At 40.8% G+C, this 18,719-nt stretch overlaps 1 protein-coding gene across 1 annotated transcript; it reads left to right on the top strand.

Annotated features, from left to right (window-relative positions):
- Positions 1-15,560: 15,560 nt before the first annotated feature.
- Positions 15,561-18,189, top strand: RB195_007285 (uncharacterized protein; the record flags this gene model as incomplete). Its single annotated transcript, XM_013445973.2, has 7 exons — positions 15,561-15,623; positions 15,974-16,132; positions 16,322-16,450; positions 16,596-16,772; positions 17,288-17,407; positions 17,459-17,788; positions 17,854-18,189. 7 exons carry the CDS (start codon positions 15,561-15,563, stop codon positions 18,187-18,189), a joined length of 1,314 nt encoding a protein of 437 aa, XP_013301427.2.
- Between the last annotated feature and the right edge of the window lie 530 nt (positions 18,190-18,719).

The raw sequence follows: 18,719 nt of genomic DNA on the forward strand, positions 1-18,719 counted from the left end.
GAAGCGACAGATAAGCAATAAATCAACCGAGGGCAACATTGGTCTAAAAACTGAATAGGAATGTCTACTTGTGACATTTATTAGTGAAATGTGAAGTGAAATTGAACGCAATGGATTCTAGAGAAGAAAAATGAATAGATTTGAGGAAAATATGAATCCATGGGTTTTGGCTGAGTAGCATAAAATCCCCCCGGAGGAGGAAAGTGACATGAAAGCGTTTCGGAAAGTGCAAATGTCATGCCATGTCTATAGTCGGCGTCAAACTGGTTGACACTACGCGGTCCGATGCGACGAATGCGAGCATCCCCGCAACGAGTAGCATTTCGTCGGCTAAGCAGGACCGAGTCAAAGAGGCCGGTGCCTTCGGAAGAGGCAGGGTATTACGGAGTTTTTGCGCCGAACGTGTCGCGTCAACCCGGCTGAAGGCACCGGCACTAAGAATTACGGTAAAGACCGTTTCTTTGATATTTAACTGCTTGAATGTACAGAAAATGTAAACTTCGTCAACGCAAAATTTATCGAAAAATCGAGAAAAAAAAACTCGAAATAAATTGGTTTCTCCGGGGGTTATTTGCTTTTAGCAGATGGGATAGTATTCATAGTTATAGGAATTACATGGATAGGTGATACGTTTACTTACATGAATAGTTTATACCGCATTTATAACATTTACATCTATTTTTACATTATTATTTTCCTATCTTTCATTATTTCATTTATTTTTCCTTTACTCATTATTTCATTCATTAGCATTTACATCATCATTCTTTTTTTTTTCTGTTTTCACATTTAAAGGGAAAGAAATAGAAAAAGAGAAAAAAGGAAGAAAGAAAAGAAAAAAGAAAAAAAAGAAATAAAAGAATTTGATTCTGATTGGAGGGGAAAAAATTGTGAAAATATGTACATTCCACTGGGTGGAAACACGAGAATTACGTCACTTTTGTTAATTATTAATAATTTGTTAATAATTCTTCCGTTTGAGGAATTTTTCTTTTTCGGAGTCAAAATGAGAAAAAACAAAAATCATTGAGACCAGTCTTCTAATCAAACAATTTTCTGGTGGTGGAACGAAAAACGATCACTTCGCATTCGTTCTTCCGTGAAGATCCATGAGAAAAATGGTTCAGCTACAAGATCGCAGTTCTAATAGGAGCGATAGGGAATGAGAAAGGGAACTCGCCAGTTTCCACCCAGGATTACTACGATGACTTCAAAATGAAGCGATTTCCAGTGCTTCTGCTACTGACTGGTCGAAAAATGGTCCTTTTTTCTTCACAGATCTCTCTCCGATTTCTCAGGAATCACATAAATTTGGCACGAATAGAATACGTAATAACATTTGAATATTCCGTACCCCAGAGAATATTATTTACCTGTTGAGAATTTTCAAAAAAAATATTCAAATATAACTAAAACAAAAAATATAGGAAATCTTAATATAAAAAGTAGTTATGAAATATATAAAATTCAAATATACTAATATTCAAATATGTGTGAACTTTACATTGTTCGAAAAAAAAGGAAATCTAGCGCAGAGATCGATACTTCCCCCTTTATAAGCCTTCCATAAGGAAGGAGGAAAGAGGAAAAAATGAATATCGAGAACAAATCCTAGAGGAGCTCAAAAATCCACGAAGTCAAAGATTTTTTTTTGGTGTTTTTCATTCTCAGATGATCGATTGTTAGGTGAATGTGTTTTTTTTTCGGTTCGGAAGAGGCGGTATCTCATCAAGATTCGAGAGCAGCAAGAAAAAGTACAGTGGCAAGCGAATGCTTAATGACATTTCTCATCGCGACGTTAAATGTCAAAGTGGATTTTTTCCCCCCAAATGTCTCCTACTCATTAGCCAAAAGGGCAAATAGTATAGCTGACCACTAGTATTGGAATGGTCACAGCGAAAATACTGTACTTAGACGATAGGAGTCTATAAAATGTTCCTAGCACAATTAGGGAAAAGAAAGAATGTTGCGGGGACGAAATTCAAGAGGAACAGAAAAATGAATTGAATTTAGAGAATTCTCACCCATCTATCCAAGAATTTAAAGAATTATTTATACTTAATTAAGAGAATTTCATCCATCCATTCAAGAACCAACAATTTAGAGAATTAAAGGCATCACCCCACGAATCTGAGGTGGTACGGATTTCAGGTGGAGTATTCGTATACGGGATGGGAGACTACGGAGAGGGGGCTGATTCCGTCCATTTCTTCCTAATTTCGTAAAAACAGCTCGGAAGATACGACTTCGAGCGTTCCGGCGCGCTATTTTCTACAACGAGTTCGATTGGAGCGCGCCAGCCTTGTGCACGCGCCGCATCTTCCGAGCCGTTTTTTACGGCAATTAGGAAGAAATGGACGGAATCACCCCCTCTCCTCAATCTACGATCTCGTATACGAATACTCCACCTGGAATCCATACCACCTCGGATTCGTGGAGCGATGCATTTAAAGAAGAGGGATTTTCCATTCTTAGATGATCAAATGCTACAAATGCTATTTTTTGGTAATGAGGTTATCTTAGGAATGAAATATAGGCACTCATTGAGGTTCTGGGCCTAAGCTCTCGAACAGCGTCGCCTCAATCTGATCATAAAACGGAACGTTTTGTTTGTTAGCTGCTCTTCCGCAGGCAGATAATCAGAGTATCCTTTCAGAATAAAAAATAAATAAAGAAAAAAATCACTGAAGTATCAATCCACTTGGGATACGCCAAAGCGTCTTACTGTAATTCATGATCGTTGAGGTTTTGGAACGCGTGTTGGCCTATAGAATGACTTGCGGGGGCCAGTCGATGATCAAGTCAGTGTTTTTGTCCTCCCAGACAAGTCTGGTACCAATTTATCGACCCCGGACGGATGAAAGACTTGGTTTGCAGCACTAGAACGGTTTCGAACCATCGACCGTATGGCTACAATGGATCTCTAACCGACTGCGCCACTCTCTTTCTCTCTTCCTCTCTCTTAGAGTATTTGTATAAAATTTCACATGGCCACCTAATCGCAAATTCTGACCGATGACTACGTATGCTCTACTGCACTGCACTAAGCCTTTTTTCTGAGATTTCTAGGAAATCTACATCCTCAGAAAAAAACAAACCCACCTACGACAGCATATTCCCGAGACTACAACAGAATGATAAATGAGAGCTGAGAATTTCTTTTAAAGTGTCACCTCTTTTTGTGGAAATCGTCCTCATTTTCCATTTTTTGAGATGATTCCACATAGAAATTTCCATGAGGACATTGACAAAGAAAGAAACCCAAAAAAAGAGACAGAAAATGACATTCTTCTTTCATCTTTTCCTTTTTTCCGCTGCACCATGGGTGTATGTGGATAAATAAAAAAAGATAAAAAGAACACTAAGAACAACGATGGTTCTTTTTGGATTACATCTTTAAAAGTTACTGTATTTTCGAATAGGATTTTCTTCTACAATAATGTTATCGAAGAAGATAAAATTGATGCTACAGAGATCAGTGAAAACACAAAAAAAGTGGTCCCTACACATACGGGTCAGGTAATTCGGCAACAGTTCGAATTGCTATTTTCAAAATGACAAATGCGGAAAAGGAATCTCGGCAGAAGGTTTTGTAGCTGACGAAAACAAAAGTGTAATTCTAGTGTGGTTATTTGCCCTTCACTTCAGTTGTCGCGAAAAGCAGCGCCGTATGCTCTTGAAACAAGCGGTTTGCTCGAAAAGAAAAATAAAAATTCGTTTACTACTGCGCGAAAGAATTATACAAGGTAATGAGATCATCTAGAAGGCTTTTCAAATTTGTTAGTTTAAGTGGTGAATATATGAGTGAGTCATAAATTCGTAACATTTGTTAGAATCTTATATTCTTTGATTGGGCCTAACTATCTCGTTGTTTGACGTGAATTTTATTCCAATATTGATTTCAAAGGGGTGGGTGTAGTGTAAGGGGTAGAGGGTTCCCCTCTTTCACCAAAGAAAAAAAGATAAAAACCCCCCTTAGTTTTCCCAAGGGACGCGCGGATAAAGAGAAGTGTTCAGAAAACACTGGCTGCACATCGTAACCCCCAATTTATCCTGTTATTCATAACCTAGGCTTTTAGCTTCATTTTATCATTGGATAAGTAGGAAGTTAGGGCGACATCCTTTATTTCGTCGCTAGAGGTCGTTAAATATCACAACTTCCGAACGAACTTGGAACTTGACAAACGAAGTTCTCACCGCCCGATCCGAATTTCCCAAACATCACACAGGTTCTCACACAATTATTGTGATGATTTCTTGTTATTGTGATGTATTGAGCTTCTCTGCTAACCATCTCGTTGTTTGGCTTGAATTTTGTTCCAATATTGACCTCTAAATATCGTCAACGAATTTTGAAGGCCAACTACCTTCGGTTCGTCATTCAAAGTCACATCACAAGAATGACGGAATCTGATAGAGAAATTTCTAACCGTCCGATCCCTAATCACCTTTTTACCATATACTTTGCATATTTTTTGAAGCCATGACCGCAAAATATTACCTTATTAAAATTCTCAAAGCATCACATCGCGTGAGTTCTATTTTTTTATTCTTCTTTTTCAGAGTGTACAAAAAAAATTAAACGTAACGTGCAAAACGCTAGACTGCTGTCTAAAAACTAAGCGAACCTCTGCTTCTATAGCAGGCAACGTCCTTTGTTTGGGTAACTCATTGCTTAGGTAAACAATTACAGGAGGTACGATGTACCTGGTCGGAAGTTATTTATGACTCGACCTGATAAAAGGATAAAGTTAAAATTTCTGGTGATAATCGATCCGCTTGGGACGCGCTCCCGCGTTCACTTCAATTCAGAATCGTTTGAGGTTTACGGGCGTGTAACTGGCCCATACAATGACTTGCAGGGGCCGGCCGATGGGTCAAGTCAGTGTTTTTATCCTCCCGCACAAGTCTGGTACCAATTTATCGACCCCGGAGGCATGAAGAGCTTGGTGGGCACTAGGGCGGATTCGAACCTCCGATCGATCGTGCAGGAAACGGAACCTCTAACCGCTACACCACACCCGCCCCTCAACCAACCTGGTATGTCGTGTAATTTCTCGAAACCTCGTGTGCATCATCTTTTTTTTTTGTTTTTAAGCAGCACTAAGAAATTACGAAGTAATATGACGAGCATGAGAGACCTTGATTGGAGCAGCAAATGGACAAACGTTTCAAAACTGCTGTCAAAATAGCTAGGGTAGTGGAAGACGTTAGGAATAAATGTATCGTCTTGAAAAGTCCTGATTAAAGGAAAAAAAAGGTGGCATTGGTGAAGAATAGGTGTGACCATATTGTGAAAAGAAAAAACTCATAATTAAGGAAAAAAAAAGAGAAAGACTAATGGAAGAAGTCTGTTATATGGTTCCAATGAAACTTTCTCATGCGTTCAGTGCAAGTAATGTTTTGACTTCAAAAGTCATTAAAGACACCTCATACATTAAACTAACTAAATAAATAAATCTTTTAAAGCCAAAACAAGTAGGAGGCAGTTGAGGAATATGAGAGTCAATTAGATACAGACATGACTAATGATGTAAATATGCGCCACATCAGGAAAATTGAGACCAATTTCAACTAGAATTCGTCACTAACTTTTACTTTCCCGTTAAAGGCACCATCCCACGAATCTGTGGTGGTACGGATTTCAGGTGGAGTATTCGTATGGGGGATCGTAGATTATGGGGAGAAGGGTAATTCCGTCCATTTCTCCCTAATTGCTGCAAAAAACGGCCCGGAAGATATGGCTTCGAGCGTTCCGGCGTACTACTTTCTACGAGTTCGATTGGAGCGAGCCAGCCGTGTGCACGCGCCGCATCTTCCGGGCGGTTTTTTTACGGCAATTAGGAAAAAATGGACGGAATTACCCACTCTCCATAATCTACTATGCCATATACGAATACTCCACCTGAAATCCGCCCCACCTCAGATTCGTGGGGTAATGCCTTTAAATGGATCTACACAGCGTGAAATCAGTACGCATTCATCACTAAATCTATGGTGAGGTGGAAATTATCGACTCAGCACGAGCTGAAATTTCTGAACTTAAACTTCATTTCTGAAGTCGCCGTGAAATGGAAATCATTACGGAGACTTCAGAAATTGAGTTTGAGAGCATCACTCCACAAATTTGGTGTGGCACTGGTTTCAGGCGGATAATGCCTATACGGGGTCGTAGATTGTGGGGAAGAGGGTAATTCCGTTCATCTCTCCCTATGCCCGTGTATACGAACGATCCCGGAATACTGTTTCTTATGACGGTTCTTATGACGGTCTGTTGTAATGCGCAACGTTTGCGCCCGCCCCGCCCCGTCCGAATGGGTTTTTGACGAATCACAGGCAAGAGGGGGCGCAAAAGTTGCGCATTGCAACAGAACCCGTCACAAGAAACAGCATTCCGGGGTCGTTCGATTCCACTGATTCAAGAAAAGATGAACGGAATCACCCTCTTCCCCACAATCTACGACCCCGTATAGGCATTATCCGCCTGAAACCCGTACACACCCCAGATTCGTGAGGTGATGCCTTTAAGTCATTCATTCTAATTTTCATTGTCAAATCATTCTACTCGAACCTTTTCCGTTCGTCAACTCCTATGTGAACCCCGATCGTTTCTACTGGTCTCACCAAAGGTTTTCCCTTCGGTAAAAAATTATGGAATTTTCTCATGTGTTTAATGAACATTCTCTCATTCACTGTAGTAATGTTTTGACTTCTTCTCAAGAATCCTCCTCAAACATTGGGAAAACAAAGGAGACAATGGTCAGAAAAAGGTGCAAAATCTTTCGAAAAAAAATCATAATTAAATTTCATTCGATCATTTCTACTGGTCCTACCATGGGTTTCCCCTTCGGAAAAACATAAAGGCAGCGTATCAGGATGGCGACGTGATACGGAAACCGCAAAGAAAACGTAAAGTTCAAGTTATAGATAACGGGAACAAACGTGGCTTTGCTAATCCTTCTCTAATCGTCTTAGAACATGGCGTGGAAGACGACATTCTTTCCTACGAAATCAGTCGCTAAACGCCACCCTTGGGCCACACGTTGCGTGCACGAGCGACTAAGAGTCCACTCAAAGATTAATAAGTACTCCTTGACGAGTTGTCAAGTAAAACCAATCCATAGACTGCTGAGGGACCGGAGCATGAACAGGGATGCGCGTTCAAACGTACCTCATAAGAACTAAAACGGTTTCCACGCCATTTTTTTGGAACGATAGGAAAGAGTTGAGTTGAACCTTACTGGTTTTCGCAAGCTATAAATGAAACTCCAGGTTTACGCTGTAGTTCCCAGTCAAAATCGTGGTGCGCTGCCTTTAAGTTTCATTTACTTCTCAATAAACAACTTTTACAGTCAAGTGTTCTTTGGTCTTTGCTTAATTGTATATATAGCTGCATCAAAGCGACATGAAGCATGGATGGTTGCTTAAGCGGCTGCGCTCGAAGCGGCGCGGTGGAGCGTAGCGGTTTGGGACCGTGCAAGGATCCTCGCTACCGCCGCCCATCTCTGCACTTCGCCATAGTCCCACCTCGATCCCAACCGCCGATGAAACGGCCACTCAGCCCATTTGGATAAGGCAGAAGATGAGATGGATGTCATGCGCATAAACTTCTGTGTTGGACTAGATGTACCACAATTATAGATAAGTACTGGCAGATAATACATCAGTTGTGGTGTACGAGGAAATAAGGTAAGAAAAATAACTCCCGTGAAACTAAACAAACAAATAATACAGGGAGAGTCTTTGAATCCTAGAAAGCGTCGGAATAAGAATCTTCGAGCAAAAAAATGGGTGTACACCGAGTGGTAAAGGACAAAGTGCTTAATATTGAACAGCCCCTCTGGAATGGTCCAAAACGCCTATCCTCAGTTGAGAATCCGAGAGGTTCATGAATGTATCTTCGGTCTTTACAATGCCTTCAGGGGTGCTAGTCGATGCATCAGGTAGGCACGCGTACTCAGAAGCAAATCTAGCACTTCAGAAGCGATTCTAGCACTTCAGAAGCGAATCTAGCATCAAATCATCGACTCCAGAGAAGATTTGGTCGGACCAGGGTGGTTTCGAACTTGTCAACAGTGCAGTCGCAGTGTTGACCGTGTTGTTGCTGAGAGTTTTAAAACCACCAAGAGACGCCTGTCTGAAGCCGCCTGTCTGAAATGTAAGAATCTTTATAATCTCTGGATCATAATACAATGTAGACTACACTACCACACTACGACTACACAGTGCCTCAACTACACGTCCAAAAAAGTGAAAAGTTTCTTTTTACCGCTCCAGTTTAGCAGCAGTCATATAATTCAAATTTCGTAAATTTCCGCGAAAGAATTTTCGGGTACCAAATGTGGATTTCAGTTGTTTTTTCAGAGCATAGTGTAAGTCCTGTGTATTCAACTAGAAACTAGTTCACAGTTCAGTTTATCCAGAGAAAAAACGACTTCTAAGATCCTTATCGATTCCTTATTTCAGCTTTGATTGATCTACTTCATGTCGAACCAAATCAATTCTGTTTATCTAGTCGAAGAAGAAGTTATTCAACTGAATTATAAATTTTTCAGTGGTCATCACTAGATAATATCACTTTTCTAGTCTTCTGTTGAGGTTTCAAGCTTCCCTCCTTTTTTTTCCTCCCTCCTTCAAGCTCTTTTTTTTTCAACTTTCGTCTGTCCCAGCTATCGCTTCAGCTCAGTTCTTCTTAGAAAAGTGTTACTTTGTTTCTTTTTCTCCTTTTCTAACCTGAGATCCAGATAATCCTGACCCACAGGTCTTAGATTAGTTCCTACTTCAGGGTTCTTAGCACGTTGGTGTTGATGGAAAATATATGATTTCTACTACCCATGGTCGTGAATCGATGAAATCTTTCATTTTTTTCTATAAGGTTCTCATCAAGCATTGACAAAATACACTACTATTAAGGTTGCATGGGAGTCATGTACAGAAACGTGAAAAACGTACCCGATACGAATTTCGCAATCGCTCCCCACAATGAATCGCGTGATCGCATCGAACGCTATCCGTTTCCCCTTTATCAAATTGATGAGTGTGAATAGAGTGGAATATGTGCGGCATTTAATCGCTCATTATTTGCATGCCACGTTGGTTTCATCGCTCCACGCCATTCTCTTTTGATTTTTCTCGGCATAACGTTTAGTCAGCCCGAATTCCATGCTTATTCCGCCACTAATGACATCAAAGAGCGATCCATACGACCCTTCGAATGTTCTTTGTTCGCATCTGATTTCTTCTAGTGATGAGTGAGCCAAAAAGAGGGTTTTTATTGGGTCGTAATCGGTTTAGAGTCATTCAACAACTCTCGTTATCAGTTTCGATCAGCTCGGGTCCAATGAGTTCATTTGTTTTCTCATTTATGTTGCAAACTAAGGAACTTGGGCCAGGCTTAAGTTAAAGGCATCACACCCCACGCATCTGAGGTGATACGGATTTCAGGTGGAGTATTCGTATACGGGATCGTAGATTATGGAGAGAAGGGTGATTCCGTCCATTTCTTCCCAATTGCCGTAAAAAACGGCCCGGAAGATACGGCTTCAGGCGTTCTGGCGCACTATTTTCTACAAGGAGTTCGACTGGAGCGCGCCAGCCTTGTGCGGTGCCGCATCTTCCGGGCCGTTTTTTTTACGGCAATTAGGAAGAAATGGACGGAATCACCCCCCTCTCCATAATCTATGATCCCGTATACGAATACTCCACCTGAAATCTGCACCACCTCAGATTCGTGGGGTGATGCTTTTAAGTTGAAGGATAAAGGATAAAGTTTCTGGCGCTTATCAATCCGCTCAGGATGCGCCACCACGTCCACCTCAATTCAGAATCGTTTGAGGTTCACGAACGTGCAATTGGCCTATACAATGACTTGTGGAGGCTAGCCGATATCTCAAATCGCTGCTTTTATCCTCCCAGACGAATCTGGCACCAATTTATCGACCCCGGAGGGATGAGGGACTTGGTGAGCACTGGGCTGTTTCGAACCATCGATTGAATTATATAGTTACAGCGGAATCTTTTAGTGACTGCGCTACACTCACCTCTGAGGAAAGTACTGCAAAATTCGCTGGAAATTCAAAAATGACAGCAACAATTAAGGTTGCATCGATATGAACTAGTATAAATAAATTAGTTAATATAGTATAAGTCATAAGTTACTAGTTACTATATTAAATGACCAGACTAATGGGCTATTCGAGAATGGTGCTAACAAAACGTGGTGCAAGCACTGGATACTACGCATTTCTGCAGAAATCTTTGCTTTTTGTCTCTGTCAAACGTTTGTCTCCCAAATTCTTTTACATATAGTTATTCCTATATTTATTTACTTATTTAAACTTCGAATAAGGTCGCTGATGGCTAAGGTGAAGGGATCTGCGAAATGTTTGCCGAGAATAAAGATTTCGTTAAGAGATTGAGATAGCAAGCCAAGAGAAAAGTTGTACCACACCACCATCCAGGAATTAATGGAATGTCGGACACGGCAACTGATTTATACATGCAAATTTTGCTTTCAAATGCTAGATCTACAGTGCACGTAATGCTTCTTCCCGTATTTAGCCTTCGTTTCCAATGCTAAAGTATGCAGCAACTGTGATAAATTTCCATATTAGTAGAAACTTGGAGGGAAGATTTTCTTCATGGTTTGAATATAAACTAATAGTTGTGGTGGCTGTAAGTTTGAAGACTAGTCCCCATTTTGCTTACACATGTACTGATGAACATTATGAGCGCCTTTTTTTTTTTTGAAATCCGTCCACACTGAAACACTAGGCATATATAGTAGGGTCAAAGCCACATGAAGCACGGTACAATTACGTAAGATGCGATTACGTGCGCTCGAAGCGGTGCGGTGGAATCGAGGTAGGACCGCCGCGAACTGCAGCAAAAAATGGTGTCGGTGAGAGTCCCTTCTTGATTCTAACCGCTACACTCCACCGTACCGCTTCGAGCGCAGCCATTTACATAACTCCACAGAATTTCGCGAGAGTCGCTTTAACCCGAATATATCCTTTTCTCGAAAGACTGCCATATCCATAGTGTGGAAATCTCTTCGTATCCAGAGGGGTGTTAAGAAAGAACAAATAAATCGACAGATTGAAATCCTAGAAACTTCAAAATATATTTTGAAAGAAGGAAGTTCAGACATATTCAAAGTTGAAATCTAAGATTTACATAGATATCGTAGACCTCATTTTCCAATATGTTTATGTGAAACTAATTTTATCTCTCACCGGCATCACATTTAGCCTTGAACTTATCTGCTTTTGTCATCTCTAGGAGAAGTTAGGATAGTACTCGTCTCTGCATTTTAGCTGTGCATCAGAGGGCATCACAGTTCCCTGACCGTTTCTTTCAAGTTATAACTTTTTCTGGCTTTTCCATCCTGAATTCTAAGCGTTTAATTGTCGTTGTTTGTTTTCGTTTCGCAGGAAGAATTCTATTTTGACGATTTTTGCTCCTGTTCTTCGCATGAAAGTTCAGGAGATGTCTAGGGGTTTTCACTAGTAGTAGCAGCTCACCTATCCTCGAATACCTGAAATTAAGCGTTAAGGATCTGATAAGAGAAAATCAAACATCCTTCTTGGTGACTTAGCGTGGCGGCAAATAAATAACAAAGTAGCTCTTCAAAATTACTGTGGTTCTGTGACCGATAAAGAAATGATGACTTTTCCACTGCACTGGCAAACAAACAGGTTCCTACATCAGCACCAAAAACACCTATGAAATCATGGAAGACGGCAACGAGTTGTGTCAGTAAAAATAGTGTCGACAGCACTCATCCAGAGATGGAAGAATAAAGTCTGGTTAAGAATAGGATAAAATTGCTATTGATTACACGAAGATCCCCGGCCATAGATGGCCGTAACAGCGGAAACGGAATGAAATTCTCCTCCTTCATCTGTGATGTGTTCAAAGATGAGGAAGGAATCATCGCCATGATTGGCCATTGATTGGAGAAAATGGAGCATCCGAGGAAGGAGAGGAATCATCGCCATGGTCAAAGAGAATAGGTAGAATCCGAGAAAGGAGAGGAATCATGGCGATCGGATGCTCCTTATTCTCTTTGACCAATTCTAGTCGCGATCATTCAGTTGAATACAATCGACGATGACCACATGCAGGTTAGGGAAATTTCACGTGACTAATCAAGCAGTAATTATTCTTAACTCTGGAATTTGCACTTGAAATTATACTCGAGTCCAACTCTGACATAAAACTTTGTGCAGTTACGTAAGCGGTTGCGATCGATGCAGTGCAGTGGAGCTGGTACTTGAGATCGCGGTGGGACCATCTCGTGCTGGAGCGATGAGTTGTGCTAGCAATGGCACCTCTTGATCCTAGACCTTACGCTCAACCGTACCGTTTCGAACCCAACCACTTATGCAATTGCACCAAGCTTCGTGTCGTTTTCTATTTAATAACTATTCTAATCTCTTATTTCCTTCATATTTAAATATTTATTCACTGTCGATCAACGTGTTATACATTATATATATATATATGCATATATAAGTCTAAAATATTATATACGTTATATTCTCGCAATTCACGAACTTCAAGATGTTTCCCGTTGTGCTGCTGATGGATGGACATACGGTCCACGCATGCGCTATAGGACCGCCGCCGCACCTATGGAGGCAGGACAATAGCTGTAATGTAATAATACGCTCATATTCAGCAGCGAGGGATTAAAAACAGCTCGAACCCCTCAAACGCAAACGTAACGTTGGGCCTTTGGCGCAGACGTAATCGTTTCGTACCGTACTGTCCGTCGAACTTCTCCACTATCAATCAATATGTGTGTGTGATTGATGAAGGAGAGCCGGTAGCATGGTATTTCCGATAACTTCTTCTTCTGCACTTCTATCAATCAATGAACGTCCTTGAATTGTTCTTAGATTTATATCATGTTTATAATCTATTGAAATAGTGATGAATCATTACCGATATATTCAAATGTTGCGCTTACAGGTTCGAAATTCTTCCATATCTCTAATTTATTTTCATATGATCTTTCTGGTGTCACGGTAAAGGTATTTTGACATCGAATGCATAGTTTCTTTCATAATATATGCTTACAAGTGAGGGAAAAGTTGGTTGCATGACATTTTCGACAACTCCTCTCCAACCCTTTTTCAATCAATCGATGATAGGATTTCATTTCGAAACTGTTCGAAACTAGTTTGATGTGCATTGTCGTTCAATTGAAAGAAAAAGACAAAGCACGTAGTCATATTCATTCATTCACCGCACATTCTAAAACCCAATTATGTCCTATTGAACAAAGCAAAAGCAGAAAATGGACGTTTTCGACGCGCTTTATTCTCTTCCAGAAGGTTTTGAGTGCGTGAAATGTTGTTAGTGGACAAGAAGAAGATAGGATATGAGATGTCTGGCCTTACTGGACCCACTTGGGATGCGCCACCACGTTCACTTCAATCTAGAATCTTTTGAGGTTCCCGAACGTGTAATTGGTCTGAAATGTCCCAACTGGACAACAAGAAGGTAGGACAAAGGATAAAGATAGAATATGGGATGTTTGGCCGTAATGAATCTGCTTGGGATGCGCCACCGCCTTCGCTTCAATTCAGGTTCGTTTGAGGTTTACGAACGCGTAACTGGGCTATACAATGACTTGCGAGTGCTAGTCCATGTATCAAGCCAGTGTTTTTATCCTCCCAGACAAGTCTGAGACGAATTTATTGACTCCGGATGGATGAAAGGCTTGGTTTGCACCAGGGCGGTTTCGAAACATCGATGGCAAATAAAACAAACAAATGGCTACAATGGACTCCTAACCGGCTGCACTACACCCTCCCCAAAGTAGAGTTATGAGTGACGAAGCCGCCTCGTTTTCAGCAGGATTCCCTTCCTCTGAGACCACTTTTATAAAGAAAGTAGGCTTTCGTGGAACACAACAACCCCTGATTAATTTCGCCCGATATGAAGAGGTTATCTCGAACGGATATCTGGAAGGAAATCGCGAAGATGTGTGCTATTAGATTAGATCGCATAGATAGGGAAATATACGCAGTAGGCATTATTTCTATGTCTTGTGTCAGTGTCAGTAACCCCCTTCTGGAATCCTCCTTTACTGCATAGATGCACTAATCTAATTAAGTCTGTTTGGAGAGTTCAGTGAATTTAAAGCATTAGTAGTTCCAGCACTCTTTTTCTTCACTTAGTAGCTTTAGTCTACATGTCACTGATCATCTAAGACTAATCCACATGTTTAAGGGTCCCGACTGATACAGTTATTCACTTCTAGTGGTGATCTATCGATTGATGAACCAGTGCCTTGTCGAATGTGAAAGTCATTTGACAGTTAGGAACGGTTCCTTGTGCTCTAGCAACGATCTTTGCGCTCCAATTGCAGTTCGATTCGATTCGAGCACCTTTGTGTCCTCCGAACATTCTATTTCAAAAAAAAAAGTAGTAGTGAACTACACCAAGGCACAAATTAGCTGCAATGTACTGAGGTCTCCGTCTTCTTCAACGCTGCCACGTTTTAGTGCTTGGTCGCCAGTCCCGTTATCTTTTTTTCGAGCAAACACAAACTCGATTGTTATCGCCTAGCGATGCCAACAACTTCAAAGTCATTTGCGTCCTGGTGGAGTCCGTGTCTATGACCTCAGTGATCGTCGTCTGAGTCAACACCGGCATGGCGTGATTCCTCTTATCAACATTCAGGGCGGGACCACATTGGGGCGGGACTTCGCCAGCTCTATAAGTAGCGGTCGATTGGCCTTTGCTGTGCCGTAGGAGTACGCGCTGAAAATGATGGAAAACACATCCGAGCATGGCCGTAAATTGAAGATTCTCATTCACAGTCCACATAGATGTCTCTTTGAAAATACTTACCTTAAAAAACATCACCGAATGTTTGAGTATATAAATTTCTATGGTTCTTATATCTTTGTTCCATTCCATATAGGCGTATTCTTGAAATGGGGAACTTTTTGAGACGAGGATGTACTTCACGAAAAAACCCTTCTTAGGAAGATAAGTCCTTAAAGGACCAGCGGTTTAGGACTTCAAGAGCGTGAAACGTTAAGAATTCAAGTCCAGTTGCAAATTTATTATCGTAGAATGTACATGGAATTAGAAGACAACTAAGACTAGAAACCTAGACAATCCAGGCAGCCTTTTCTTGCTTTTGAAAGCTAGTAATTTCTCTTGATTAGTATTCCATCATGTTTTTTTTTTTTCAGCTAACCACCAACTTTTAGCAAAACACTACTTCCACCTATGTATGATAGTGTATGTGTGTGAGACAGGACCTCATATTTTCCTCTGTTTGTACAGATGGTGAAATATGCAAGTTTGCAGTTTACACAATGCACTCCTTGCACATAGTACCGCCCAAAATTGCGATTTCAAAAATTTTAGGCATCTACCCTGTCAATTCAATATCGTGAAGACTATTCGCTTGTTCATGGATTATTCTTCTCTTCACATTTCATTTCTTTCAATAGCCTTCAATAGAATCCTCATCAGCGTGTCAAAGCATCTAGTTCCTATATCTGAATCGTACTTTTTCAGGTAAAAACGACAAAATGGCCGCTTCAAAGCCCGCCTATAAGGTCGCTGATATTAGCCTTGCTGATTTTGGCCGTAAGGTAAATTTTTAGATTTTGAGTAATAGATTAGTCCCAATATAATACGAGTTTACAACAATGTTAGATATTTGCTGGTTTGCAGGTTCACGGTTATATTCATTGCTATTTTGTTGTTTATTATTTGTTTCTTTAATAGCAGATATCATTTATTGGCTAATTAAACCTTGAACAGCCTCATTTACTTATGTAAACTGTTTTCTTTTATTCTGTGCCTATCAGAATTGCTATAATCGTAGGAAATTTCTAGAGAATAGCTTCGGTGGATCTACTATTGGTCCTTCTTTGTAGCTATGTGTGGAAAGAAAATTATCAAACACATGTTACCTTCTTTCTTACTCCTTTGTTTCTAGGAAATCATCATGGCTGAGAACGAAATGCCTGGGCTGATGTCTATGCGCAAAAAATATGGACCTTCCAAACCTTTGAAAGGTGCTCGAATCGCCGGTTGTCTTCACATGACCATCCAGACTGCCGTTCTCATTGAGACACTTGTTGAACTCGGAGCTGAGGTATTCTAACAACTTGTGTTTTCTTTCTCGTATTTCTCATTGGTTGTGGCTCAGAAGTGGTTATCAAAGTGTACGATGTGGTGAGGGTATCACCGCATCATACACTTGTTTATACGCTTGTTCCTAGAAAAAAAAACGCAAACAATATTTTGGTACATGTACAAATTAGTGTTAATTCCATAAAAACAGGTTCAATGGTCCTCGTGCAACATCTTTTCCACTCAAGACCATGCTGCTGCTGCTATCGCTGCCACCGGTGTCCCAGTTTATGCTTGGAAAGGGGAGACCGATGAAGAGTACGAATGGTGCATAGAGCAGGTAAAATGTGTATAATTTATTTGCTCCGGAAGCGGATTTGTGCGTTAAACTCTCGATGTAAGGGCTTAGATCAAAACTTTAACTATTTAACTTTAACTATTTGCAGTAACAAATACGTTCACTTCTAACCCATAATGATTTTTAGACACTTGTGTTCCGTAACGGCGAACCACTGAACATGATCCTTGATGATGGAGGCGATCTTACCAACCTCGTGCACAAAAAGTACCCGCAGTACCTCCCTGGAATTCGGGGACTTTCTGAAGAGACCACCACTGGTGTGCACAATCTTGCAAAGATGCTCGAGAAGGGAGAACTTAAGGTCTGTAGAATATTGTTCCCTTTTAAAGTTGATTTGAATCAACATTCGTTCCACTTTTTTCTCAAGCAAACTTATTTGTATGGATGTATTCCTCTCATTCAGTTGAAAGGAGAGTAACGATACGAATTTTCTTTTATTATTCAGACATTGCTCTGCGATTTTATAATATCTTATGTAGAACACCCTCTTGCATTGTACTAAATATTCTTTGAGAACCCTGAATTTGGATCTAACTGTCCTAATGTTCGTCTGTAAAGTCGGATTTGTAAATTGTGCACTTGATTTGTGTTGCTGGTGCAATTGCGCGTAAGCTAAGAAACGGCATGATGAAAAATGAAGTCCTAATGGAGTTAAAAGTAGTCCGACCACAATCACAACCGCTCTATCCAGCGCGTAGCTTCGAGCGCGGCTGGGTACGTAAGCTGTCGCAGGCTTCGTGACCCGACTATCTACAAGATGCTTCTTTTTTTACAACTTTTTACATCCTAACTTTCCCCAGAATTTGTTATTTTAAGATCCCAGCTATCAATGTTAACGATTCCGTCACCAAGTCCAAGTTCGACAATCTATACGGGATTCGTGAGTCGCTTCCTGACGGAATCAAGCGAGCCACTGATGTTATGCTTGCTGGAAAGGTATTCATTTCTATTAACCATTCTATTCTTATAAGTACGATTATTCTGCAGGTCTCAGTCGTCTGTGGATACGGAGATGTTGGCAAAGGATCAGCTGCCTCTCTGAAGGCTTTCGGATCACGTGTTATTGTTACCGAGATCGATCCTATCAATGCTTTGCAAGCTGCGATGGAGGGTTACGAGGTGACCACTTTGGATGAGGCAGCCCCGAAGGCCAACATTGTTGTCACCACAACTGGATGCAAGGATGTTGTTCTTGGGAGACACATGGAGCTTCTACCAAATGACGCAATTGTCTGTAACGTTGGACACTTTGACTGCGAAATTGACGTAAAGTGGCTTAATCAGAACGCTGTCAGCAGGGATACTATCAAACCTCAGGTAGGATTGGATTTTTTCTCGAACGGATATTTTCTCGAACAGTTCAGAAACGGCACTCATTTAAGGTTGACCGATACTTGATGAAAAACGGTCGACACATCATCCTGCTTGCCGAGGGTCGGCTTGTGAACCTCGGTTGTGCTACTGGACACCCTTCGTTTGTGATGTCGAATTCATTCACCAATCAAGTGCTGGCTCAGATCGAGATCTTCACCAAGTACGGAACTGCAAAAGAATACAAGGTTGGGCTGTACGTCCTGCCAAAGAAACTCGATGAAGAGGTCGCAGCTCTCCACCTTGGAAAGCTCGGTGTCAAACTTACTAAACTCACCGAAGAACAAGCCGCCTATCTCGGTATTCCTGTGGAAGGACCCTTCAAGCCTGAGAATTATAGGTACTAAGGGATCTTCTGACATTTCATCCAGACTTTTATCACTGTTCCTCGTTTCGCCTGTTTGAGTATCGTTCTTGTTCTTCTTACTTGATTTATCGTAATCGACTGTTGATTGTGATAAGGCATAACTCAATTTTCACAACGTTTTACGTTCTTATGGTTAGTTTTGTTGTTAGGGTTTGCCATTGCTGATGTGGACTTTATTGTTACATATACGGGAGCGCTTAATGAGAATGTGTCGTCGATAAAAGTGTCTCATGCGATAATGTGCTGCCAGCTGGAGCAGAGAGATACAATCGGGCACACCGGAAAGGGATAACGAAGCAGAGCTTAGTTAAACTCAGAAAGTCTATGTATTTTACGACGAAATGAAAACTCAAAGAAAGGATGAATACGACAGTTAAGAATTCTCAATTGAACATCTTCTCCATGCTTGCTCTGCTTGAACCGTATTATGTTAAGACGAAAGATTTAGAAAAATATTGGCTATTTAGTTAGTATATTTTCCAACGACAAAGTGGGGCCTTAAGACTTCAG

This window comes from Necator americanus, chromosome I (genome assembly GCF_031761385.1).
Source record: "Necator americanus strain Aroian chromosome I, whole genome shotgun sequence".
Classification (NCBI taxonomy): Eukaryota; Metazoa; Nematoda; class Chromadorea; order Rhabditida; family Ancylostomatidae; genus Necator; species Necator americanus.